This window comes from Balaenoptera borealis (genome assembly GCF_965194805.1).
Source record: "Balaenoptera borealis genome assembly, chromosome: 2".
Taxonomy (NCBI): Eukaryota; Metazoa; Chordata; class Mammalia; order Artiodactyla; family Balaenopteridae; genus Balaenoptera; species Balaenoptera borealis.
The window spans coordinates 124,669,561-124,681,747 of NC_138867.1; the positions used below are offsets into that span (position 1 = coordinate 124,669,561).

General features: G+C 34.4%; 1 protein-coding gene across 14 annotated transcripts in view; it reads left to right on the forward strand.

The window, feature by feature from the left end:
* The window catches only part of TCERG1 (transcription elongation regulator 1), a 58,908-nt gene that overhangs the window by 23,628 nt on the left and 23,093 nt on the right, over nt 1-12,187 (forward strand). For 6 of the 14 annotated variants that reach the window (XR_014241991.1, XM_082382645.1, XM_082382646.1 and 3 more), the window contains 4 exons: nt 8,641-8,801; nt 10,127-10,183; nt 10,328-10,394; nt 11,476-11,526. Coding sequence is in view for 13 of the 14 variants with exons in the window: in XM_082382645.1 (XP_082238771.1) it covers nt 8,641-8,801; nt 10,127-10,183; nt 10,328-10,394; nt 11,476-11,526 (336 nt within the window). In the remaining variant the exon portion in view is untranslated. Of the gene's footprint in view, nt 1-8,640; nt 8,802-10,126; nt 10,184-10,327; nt 10,395-11,475; nt 11,527-11,772; nt 11,803-12,187 lie in introns of all 14 variants that reach the window. The other 8 variants (XM_082382651.1, XM_082382653.1, XM_082382648.1 and 5 more) reach the window with 2 other exon arrangements.

Here is a 12,187-nt window from a genome sequence, read left to right on the forward strand (position 1 = left end):
CACCATTACTTGCAGTTCAAGTCTACTACAAGATTTTTACTGACTCTCATCATCTATCTTAATTCAGTATCTCCTTTTCTTCTGGAAACCATCTTTGAGTGATAGCAACATAATTACTCATTTGCTTTTCTCACAGGCAAGACCAGTACTATCACCGACAGTGTGATTACTGAATACGGTTTAAGCTTTTTTTTTCCAGTTATTTTTATGTTTAGGGTATATTACTCTAGGGATGTATAGTCAAATCATTGTGTTTTAAAAGCATTTTGGAATAGTTGTTTTTTATGTAGTTATTCTACCAACTTGGTACACAGGCTCCCTTTTAAAAATAATTGTGCAAAATATTTACCCAGTTCTAGAATCAAAGTTATGAAAACAATTTGTTTGAAAGAATGTACTTCTAGATTGTGGTTTCTCTGAGTATTGTACATGAAAAGCCGGTAACCAATTCCAAACCCTACCAGTCTGGAGTTTTGTGGCCGTTATCAGTTTTCAGACTTGGGTCTTTCCTCAGATTAGTAAAATTTTCTTTTGGGATTTGTTTAATTAATGCTTTTCTTCATCTGTTTCTTTCCCCCTTTCTGGAACATTTGTAACTTGCTTGTTGAGTATCTTGTATTTATTCTAAATCCCTTACTTTTTCTCTTATGCTTTATATTTATAATTCCTGTGCTTTGCTTATTTTCTCATTGACCTGATATGATATTAGATGAATGCATACAAAAAAAAGCATACAATATAAAGGAATTATATGAAGTAAAAAATTACTTCATAGAAGAATTCCACTGTCACCAAGCCCTTCCTCGTTAGTAAAAGTTTGGTACATATGCTTTCTGCACCTTTTGCTATATTGTGTTTTATGCACATGTGTGTAGAGATGTGTGTGTGTTATACATGCACATTACAGTGTCTTTAGAAAGTATATTATTTCTGAATTTTTTAGCAAATATGTCCTAGACATTTTGCAATTTTAGTACATGTAAATCTATTTGTGATAGCATAGTTTTCTGTTGTATGAAAATAGGTAATTTTCCTACAAATGGGTGATTAGGTGGTCTTCTGTTTTTGTATTGTTTGTGGGTTTTTTTTGTTTGGTTTTTTTTTTGGTTTTTTTGCCCTGGCATTACGAAAGTTTCTGTTTAGGGCATCCTTTATACATACATATTTCTTTGGGAACACATGCAAGTATTTCTGTAGGATTTATTTCTAGAAGTGAAATTGTTGAATCAAGTGATACAGCTATTTAAAATTTTGGTGAATATTGCTAAATAGACCTCAGAAAGGGTTTTTTTTGTGGGAAGAAGGGGGTGTACCAGTTAATATTCCCAGCAACAGCCTGAGCGTACCAGTTTTCTCTCACTCTCACCAGTGTAGGGATATTCCTTTTAAATCTTTAGTATTCTGATAAGAAAAGAAATCTTGTATGTTTCCAGAATGTTGGTATAATTGAACCTATTTTATGTCTATTGGCTGTGCATTGCCTCTTTACAGTTTTTGCTCATCTTTTTATGGACTTGTCTTTTTCTTATTGGTATGTGGGAGCTTTTTATGTATACTGCTGTTAACTCTGACATAAAGAACTCGCACACCTCGATAATACGGAAAACAATCCAACAAAAAAGTAGTCAAAAGACATGAACATGTACTTTACAAGCAGCACATGTGAAGGAAGCTCCTTGTCATTAGTACTCAGAGAAATGTAAATTAAAACCACACCTATTAGAATGGCTAAAAGTTTTGAAAACTGAGCATGCCAAATGTTTTAGAGGATGGTGAGCAGCTGAAACTCTCATACACTGCTGATGGGAATTTCAAAATGGTAGGACCACTTTGCAAAGCAGTTGGACAGTTTCCTAGGAAGAATATATAATAAATAATTCAGCCATTCCACTATTTATTCGAGAGAAACAAAAACATATGTCTATACTTTTACAAGAATGTTCGTAACAGTTTTATTTGTAATTTATTTGGGCTGTTTCCAGTTTTTGGCTATTACAAATAAGCAGGTATCTAGGAGTGGAAAAACAGAAAACTAGAAACACCCCAAATGTGCATCAACAGGTGTATGGATAAACAAATTGTGGCATGCTATTCAGCAATAAAAAGGAACAAACTATAGATACACTCAACAACACAGATGAATCTCAAAGTCATTATTGCTAGGTGAAATCTTTTGTGGAAGTCTTTTTTGTCATGGAATCCAACCAAAAACTAGGGCTTACTGATCCTAGGGAATACAAAATACTTCTAGTTTTGATCTCTCTTTATAATTAATTTAAAGGCAGGAGTTGGGGGGTGGTGACTGTAATACATTTTCATCCAATTATTCAGTGCAGAGTTCTCTTCAAGAATTTCCATTAGAACCATCCTGAGACACTTAAGCGATCTTGTTAGATGTTTAACTTTATTGGGAAAAAACTAAGCCTAAATTTTCGATTCCAATTTCTGAAACACTGTTTGATCCATATTAATAGCAATAACTACTTTGAGATGGAGGTGATATTCTACTAACTCATGTTGGCTTCAGAATACCTAGGTGTGCTAATACAGCTCCAATGGTATTAGTGATAAATGTGGAGTGAGAAACTGTCAGGACATTTCAGCATTAATAGAAAAACTATGGACAAAGAATTCTTGTGTCACAAAACTCGCTGTGCTAATAATATGCATGATAAAGTGATTAGGGGTGAAGTGTACTGATAATCTGCATTTTTTAATGTATCAAGAAAAATAAGACTGGCAGATGCATTGATGGAAGGATAGATAAGTGATAAAGCATATATGATAAAATGTTAAATGTAAAATCTAGGTGGTCAGTATATAGTGTTCATTGTTCTAGAAACAGTCTTTCGATATTTCTGTATGTTTCAATTTTTTTCATAATATTGGGGGTAAAAAACTATGGAAACAAAAAAAAACCCTAAAAAAGCAGCAGTCAATTGATATAAATATATATATAAATAAAAATAAAGTCCCTGTGCCACTATAGTTAAATACAAAAGTTTAAATACTATAAGTTCAAAGATAAATTTTTAATAAGTTAAAACCCAACACAGATTACAGACAAATAAAACATGGCAAATACAGGCAGCCCTCAATTTGCACTTTGTACGGGACTGTAAAAAATTTATGGCAGGCTAAATCTTTGTGATGCAATCTTAGTAAGCAATGGAAAAAGTTATAGTTCTCAATGACCTTAAAAATTTTTGTCAAAACATTAAAAACTCTCTTAGAACCAGAAACTAAAGCTTGCTGATCTAGGAAATATAAAACGCTTCTAATTTTGACCTCTCTTTATTCTTAAAACAACAAAAACAAAAAGTCAGATTGATGCTCTGAGATACCAGGAAAAGAATTCTAGTATAATTAAGGAAAACATGGAACTTCACGTTTTACATTTAGCTTATCTCTAAAGAAATAATAATTTGAAGAGCAACATCTAAAGATATCAAAAAAATAAACTAATAAAATTTGATTATCCAAATGAAGTAGCATACTTGCTTAGCTGAACAATTTGTTTAACTTAGAGTTAGCACTTACCCATCTTATAAGAAATAGAAAATAATAAATTAGGGAATTAAGGTTACGCTGATAGTACATTCCTTCATCAACAGAACTTGGAAGATAATTTGGACAAGTGGTTATCTTCCGTGTATTCAGATGGACTGTAAAAACACTAGGACCATATAGTTGCATTTTTGGAGAAGGAATGGGGTGCTTCCTAAGAAAGACACACCAAACCTAGAAACTGTAAATAAAAAGATAAATAAATTTGACCTCATAAAAATATAAAATTTATATGTGATAAGGTTTCATATATTAATTTTGTAGACTAGACTCTTGCTAAATGCATTTATTACTGTTTTGTAGATTCTCTGGGATTTTCTACGTAAATAATTCTATCACCTGCAGATGGGAGCACATTTATTTCTTATTCTCTGATCTTTAATGCCACTTATTTTTCTCTTCTTATTGCTAGGACTATCATATCAGAGCAATGCTAAATAGAAGAGGTGAACATCCCTGCGTTATTCGCCATGTAGAATGAGAAAATTCAGTCTTTTTTTTTTTTAAATATAAATTTATTTATTTATTTTTGGCTGTGTTGGGTCTTCGTTGCTGCATGTGAGCTTTCTCTAGTTGTGGTGAGTGGGGGCTACTTTTCGTTGTGGTGCGCGTGCTTCTCATTATGGTGGCTTCTCTTGCTGCAGAGCATGGGCTCTAGGCTCGCGGGCTTCAGTAGTTGTGGCACACGGGCTCAGAAGTTGTGGCTCGCGGGCTCCAGAGCGCAGGCTCAGTAGTCGCGGCACACGGGCTTAGTTGCTCCGCGGCATGTGGGATCTTCCCGGACCAGGGCTCGAACCTGTGTCCCCTGCATATTGGCAGGCGGATTCTTAACCACTGTGCCACCAGGGAATTCCGAAAATTCAGTCTTCTACATCAGATATAATACTAGCTATAGGTTTTTTTTTTTTAAATTTGCTAGTGTTTTTATCATAAATCTGCACCTTTCGAAATGAGTTTTTCTCCTTCATTCTTTTAATATGGTGAATTACACTGAGTTTTGAATGTTAAACTAGCTTTGCATTTCTGGAATAAGCCTTGTCATGGTAGATTAATCTTTTTAATATATTGTTGGATTTGATTTGCTAATGTTTGATTAAGTATTTTTGCATCTATACTCCTGTGGGATATGGATCTGTAAGTTTCTTTTGTAATGTTTTTTGTTAGGTTTTGGTATTAGGCTTATGCTGGTTTCATAAAAATGAGTTGGGTGGTGATTGGTGATTTCCATTCCTCTGTTTACTGAAAGTTTGTAAGATGATAGTAAGTACTTTTTCCTGAAGGTTTTATAGAATTAACAAGTAAACCATCTGGGATCAGAGTTTTCTTTTCGGGAAGGATTTTTTTTTTTTTTTTTTTTGGCTGTGTTGGGTCTTCGTTTCTGTGCGAGGGCTTTCTCCAGTTGCGGCGAGTGGGGGGCCACTCTTCATCGTGGTGTGCAGGCCTCTCACTGTTGCGGCCTCTCCCGTTGCGGAGCACAGGCTCAGTAGTTGTGGCTCATGGGCTTAGTTGCTCCGCAGCATGTGGGATCTTCCCAGACCAGGGCTCGAACCCGTGTCCCCTGCATTGGCAGGCAGATTCCCAACCACTGCGCCACCAGGGAAGCCCTGGGAAGGTTTTTGATAACAAATTAAACTTCTTTAATAATTATAGGACTATTCAGTTATTTTTGTTGTAGTTTCTTCTGTCAGCTTTGGTAAGTTTTTCAAGAAATTTGCTTATTTTATCTAGGTTGAATTTGTTCTAATTATTCTCTTAATATCTTTTATTTTTTATATTTTTATTTTTTTAAATATTTTCTTTATTTTTTCTTTTGGCTACGTTGGGTCTTCCTTGCAGTGCATGGACTTCTCTCTAGTTATGGCTAGCAGGTTTTCTCTCTCTAGTTGCACCGTGTGGGCTCAGTTGCCCCACGGCATGTGGGATCTTAGTTCCCCGACCAGGGATCCAACTTGTGTCCCCTGCATTGGAAGGCAGATTCTTTACCACTGGACCATCAGGGAAGTCTCCTCTTAATATCCTTTAGATGTCTTTGTTCTTAATTATTCTCTTAATATCCTTTAATGTCTGTGATCTGTGGTGATAACCCCTTTTTCTTTCCACATAGTGGTGATGTGTTCTTTTTTTGGATCAGTCAAACCAGAGGTTTGCCAATTTTGTGGTCTTTCGTAAAGACCACCAGCTTTGGGGTGGTTAGGCCCCTCCCCCTTTTCCCGCTCTTATTTTCTTTTTTCTAATTACTTTGGGTTTACTTTATGCTTTTTCTAGCTTCTTATGATGTCCTCTTACATCATTAGTGTTAGTTCTTTTCTAATATAATCATTTAAAGCTTAACATAGTTTCCTTTTAAGCACTACTTTAGCACCAACCTACAGATTTTGGTATGTTGTATTTTCATTACCATTCAGTTCTTACTATTATGAAATTTACTTTTTGATTTTTTCTTTGACTCATGTATTATTTAGAAGTCTGTCATTTCATTTCCTTAATTTGGGGTTTTTCTAGGTATTTCACTGTTACTGATTTAATTGTGGTCAAAGCATGCACTTTCTTTGGTTTTGATACTTTCAAAGTCACTGTCTTTTTGTTGTTGTTCAGCAGATGGCCTTTAGTACTGTTAGTTTTGGGGTTTGGTTGGTCTGTCAGTTGTTGAGAGAGAGTTCTATTAATCTTTTATAATGGGATTGCATATTCCTCTCTAATTGGTCCATTCTTCATCTATTTTTAAGCTCTGTAAATAGGCTTATATACACTTTACAGTTGTTATGTGTTCCTGATTGTCTTTTTTTTATCATTATGAAATGACCCTATTTATCTCATAATACCCTTTGTCTTCATCTGTTATTAAAATAGCCATGCCTGCCTTAATGTTGTGTGCATGGTATATCTTTTCCCATCCATTTACTTTCACCCTTTCTATGACTTTATGTTTAAAGTTTGTCTCTTAAGACAGCTTATAGTAGTGTCTTGTGTTTTTATTCACTCTGTCAATTCTGATGCAATTCATGAAATAAATGGAAGAGAAATATGAAATCAGAAATAACAGAATATAATAACAGAAATTAAAGCCACATTGGAAATAGTAGAAAGGTGAACAGGTTCTGCTTGGTACATAGTCAAGAACAAGAAGAAACATTTGAGAAGGCTGAGAAAAATAAACAGAAAGAACAACCACATGAATGTAACTTTTGGTTGGATTTAGATCTATTATTTTTTCTGTCTTTTCTGTTTTTGTTCCTCTGTTCCCCCTTTACTACTTGCGTTTGAATTATTTGAACATTTTCTAATATTCCATTTAATAATTTATCTGTTGGCTCTCTGGTGATATCTCTTTGCATTAATTTTTGTTGTTCTAGGGATTACATTGTACATACCTAACCATTATAGCCTACTTAGAGTTATTATTGTACCACTTCACATAAAATATGGAAACCTTGCTACCATATAGGTTCATTTTGAATAATTTTTCGTACATATTTTGAAGAACTTAAGAGGAGAAAATATCTTTGATATTTACCATTTCTGTTGTTTTCCCTTCATTACTAAAGATCCAGGGTTTTTTTTTTTTTTTTTTTTTTTTGAAGAATCATTTCCTTTCAGAAAAACTTTCTTATAGGGCAATTCTGATGGAGATGAAATCTCTTAGTTTCCCTTCATTGGGGATTGTCTTCTTTTCCCTTGTTCCTGAAGGATATTTTTGCTGTATATGGAGTTCTAGGTTTGCATTTCCTTTTTCCAGAACTTTTAAGGATGTTGTTTTACTGTATTTTTGCCTCTGATTTCTGGTAATTAATCCACGATCATTGGACTTGTTTCCCTGTTTGTTTTGTGCCATATTTTTCTTAGCTGCTATCAAGGATTTTTCTTTATATTTGATTTTCACCTGTTTGATTATGTGTGTCTAAAAATGATTTTCTGGAAATTTATCCTGTTTGGGGTTCACTGAGCTTCCTTAGTATTTATGTCTTTTACCAAATTTGGAGATTTTTGGGAGCCATTTTGTCTTCAAATTTTTTCTGCCCCAATATTCTCTTCTCCTTCTGGGATCCCAATGACGTGTCTGTTAGGCATTTTGATATAGTCCCATAGGTTTCTGAGACACTATTCATTCTTTTTTTTCACAGTTTCTCTGCTTAGAACTTCTGTCTTCATTCATTTCAAGTTTTTGCTCATCTTTGTTTTTGTTTTTCTTATCTCATCAGACGTAATTATAACTGCTGCTGTAAAGTCTTTGATTATTTCAACAATAGAGGCTTTGTTTGATGATTTCAGCATCTAGGTCACCTTGATGGCAGCTGTGGATTAACTTTTGATTATCTGGTCATAAAGACCTGGTTTCTCTTAGAGTTTTAGCTGCCTGTGCTACTATCACTGTGCAACCAGGGGCCACCTCAGGGCAGAGGTTTGAGGGAGGAGGGGAAATTTATACCCTTGCTTCTCTAAATTTTGACTCCATACGTCTGTTTATTTTTTTAAAAAAACCTTACAGAGTTCTTACGTACTTGTTTTTTTCTATATTGTTGCTGAGTTTCTAGTTGTAATTAATAGGAACAGTGGGCTGTAGTGGGCTACAGTGCCATAGCACGATGGGGACTTCTCTTTATTTTTTAATATTTGATATAGTCAAATATTAAAGCCTTCATAAATGATTGCATTTGAGTTTGTAATCTGGTTTGGTAAGAAATATTAAGAAGTATTATGTAATACATAGGGTGCCATGGTCTGTTCTTTAGCTTCAGAACTGCTTAATAGCATTATTTTTTGCTAGTAAATTCATCTTTTGTGATAGGTTAAAATTGAGTGTGCCAAACTTCAGTTCCTGAGCACTCTAAATTCTGATCACAAATTGCTTTGCTTTTCCTGGTTTTCTCCATTAGTATGTTGAGCTGCTATTTTACCCTCAGCCAGTCAGCTCTCTTCTGTTCTAAAAATCATATTTTGCTCTCTGTAAGTAATAATAATATGAGTGTGTCCTTCCCCACCATCACTTCCCCTTTTGGTTGGATGGTAGTAAAAGACCTAACTATAAAATAATGTTCCATTACATAAGAAAATAATGTTTGAATCAATTCATAGGTGTGTTGTTTGGACTGGTGATGAGAGGGTCTTCTTTTATAATCCTACCACCCGTCTTTCTATGTGGGACCGACCTGATGATCTGATTGGAAGGGCGGATGTTGACAAAATTATTCAGGAGCCCCCTCATAAAAAAGGAATGGAAGAAGTGAAGAAACTGAGTAAGTTTTAAATTAGGAGTTACCCTCTAATTTTAATACTCTTTTAATATTTTTATGGAAAATGTGAGGCAATTTAGAAATCCTCTCTGTTTTCAAGAAATATTTGAGAAATGGAAAATAGACTGCTCTTCTAGGTTGAGTTCAGTAATTTAAAAAGTAGAGAATTTGGGTAAAATTATGTTTTGTAAAATATTATATATATATATTTTTAACTTCTTGTCCTTTTCAAGGTTGTCAGTCCAAGATATGTAGGTACTGCTCATGCTTGCTCCATGCTTATTAAAATGCTCTTCAGTGAGCCTTTTAGCACCTTTTGTGATTAGTAATGTATATTTTGAAATAAACTGTATAGAGTATTTTTAAAATAAAGTTTACTAAAGTTTTGTAAAATAAAAATGCAAAGGTCTTTTAAACTTGATGAAATTTAGGGAAGATAAGCCTTATTCCTGAGACTAGGGAGACTCCTGCACCTTATTAAGAGATAATCTTTTAATCTACTTTATGCTCAGATAGCATTTCAGTATATATGATATATAATAAATAGAAATATTTGTACATATTTTTATTGCATGTGTTTTATTGGTAATTTGCCATTGTATTGAAATGATTGTGTGTGGTTTTTTTTTAAATAACTATTTATTTATTTATTTTTGGCTGTGTTGGGTCTTCGTTTCTGTGCGAGGGCTTTCTCTAGTTGCGGCGAGCGGGGGCCACTCTTCATCGCGGTGCGCGGGCCTCTCACTGTCGCGGCCTCTCTTGTTGCGGAGCACAGGCTCCAGACGCGCAGGCTCAGTAGTTGTGGCGCACGGGCCCAGCTGCTCTGCGGCATGTGGGATCTTCCCAGACCAGGGCTCGAGCCCGTGTCCCCTGCATTGGCAGGCAGATTATGATTGTGTTTTTAAAGAACCCCCTTGTGTAGTATAGAAGCATGATAAATGAATCATTTAATACTTGAATTGAAACAAATCCTGGTATGTCATTTATAATAATTGAGAAATCTTCGTAGATTATATATACGTGGTACTAACATTTTCTGCTTACTAGTGATTTCCAAATTAGTGAAACTTCATCTACCCGGTGCAGAAGATATAAGGGTTTGATTCATTTATTTGATAAATACATGTGTTAATAAACATTTCAAAATGAATCAAAGATTTAATGTAAAGGGAAGATGAATAGAGGAGGTGTAGAATTATCATGCTTTGTTTAATGTTTTATAAAGAAGTGTTATGAGATAGATATATAAACAGTAATTTTTTAAAAGAAAAGATTGTGTACCATGTGCATATAACTATTCATAATATTTGAAATGTTTTTTTTGCCAGGGCACCCAACCCCAACAATGCTGTCCATCCAAAAGTGGCAGTTCTCTATGAGCGCAAGTGAGTGAACTATAAGTTGCAGCTTTAAAAAAATGCTGCTAACACCAGTGTTCCAGTAGTGGTTAGTGGAAGGATTCATACCTAACTATTTAAATTTTGGCTTGCTTATTTTTATTCTGATAGTTTAATTAAATTTTCTTATAGTTAAAGAAGAACAAGAATTAATGGAAGAAATGAATGAAGATGAACCTGTTAAAGCCAAAAAACGGAAGTAAGTAATACTTAACAGTTTATGTAATTTAGGTAGATTTTTACCTTTTGGAAGCTGTGTTTAGGCGCAGTCAGTTCATGATTGGGACAGGTAATGTGTGTGTTAGGAGACAGAAGTCATGATTGCTCTCTTTAGGCCTGTTATTAAAAAGCTTTGCTTCAGGATGTAGAAATGGTGTCCCTTCTGTTGCTAGATGTGCAAAAGATTTGGTTATTTAAATATGTATTATGAAGTCAAATGACATTCTAGGAGTTAGTTGATAAATTATTTTCAGACATTCATTATGCCTGAATTTTATAAAAATGTTTCCTCCCTAATGTAGACCCCAACAGACACCATTCCAAAAATGTGATAAATGTAGACCCAGATTTCTCTCTCTTTTTATATACTGGTCACTTCACTAGTCCTTGTGTCCGTGGTCATTACTTGGAGGGAACCCATCAGCTTATTAGAAAGTGCTCTGAGAGAAAGAGAGTGGTATAAGTGGAAGTATTAGCTTGACCCATGCTTGGTAAAATATGAATGTTACTAACTATGGGGGGTGAAAGGGTGGGGTAGAGGGTGTTTGTGTATGGGCCGGGGAGGCATGGGACCATTATTTAGCAGCAAAAAGGAAAGTTTGAAGATGTTACTATGGACTGGTTTATCGTAGTCCTTATCTGAAAAGGACAGATTGAATGCAGCCAAATTATGGCAAAGAAATCAGTAAGACAACCCCTGTCAAGGGTGGTTCTTTTATTAAAAAATTTCTTTATTGGCAACAATGTTAAAGAAAGTAAGATATTAAAGAGTCACTCATAATTGACCACAGTAACAACAGCTGTTTGAATTTTTATAGTTGACTTTTTTAGTTCTTGACCAAATGTATAAGTATTTTTATTGGTTGTAATCAACTGAATTTGTGTTCTTTTTTTAAAAAAAGGAGGATAAGACGTTTGTTTTCTTAATTATTATAAATGACTGTATTCATTCTGTTTATGTACCATAATTTTGGATGTTCCTACAATGTTAAACTTTCAGGTTGTTTTTAATTGTTTGTTCTTATAGACAACTCTGTAAGGTTTTTAACTGCTTTTATCAGGAGAATGTCAAAGAAGTCCTTTATGTGGATTGCCCGAGCTTCTCTATTTAGGTACAAAGCTAAAAGCCTATTTTTCCTGGCTTAGTTTTTCTTTATTTCTTTTATTGAGATAGATAGTGATAGTTTGTATTGTGACATTTTCATTTAGTATAATTCTATAAAGGTTATTTGTTTTCATTAGTTGTATTTCTTGGATGTCTTTTAACTCTTTATTTAAATAGTTCTTAAATGAATTATTATAAGAGGGTATATTGTTTGGCAAATTGCTTTTACCTGTTTGTTTTGTGCATATCTTAGGTCACAGACTATCTCGCTAAGTTCCTGCAGGTCACGGACTATATCTTCTATTTTTGATTCATTCCCTAAATTGCCAATTACCTCTCACTATATTTGTGGGCTGGCCTTATTAGTTCCATTCATCTCCTGGGCTACCTTCATTTTCCTATATGGCATGCTTTTGAGTTTCCTGATGTTCTGTTTTCCTAATTCTCTTAAGTTTATGCAGGAAATATGAAGCAGTTTTATTTTTATACTTAGCAGATCAAATTTAAGAAGGAAGATCTGCTTAAACACACCTGAATGTTACTGAATTACTTTTTTTGATTATTCACATGAATGGTCCTTCTTCATAGGGCAGAGGTTTGAGAGGTGACTCAATTGCATGTTTACAATCTCACTTGAGTACCGTACAGCAGCAGGGTTGCCCTTAGCC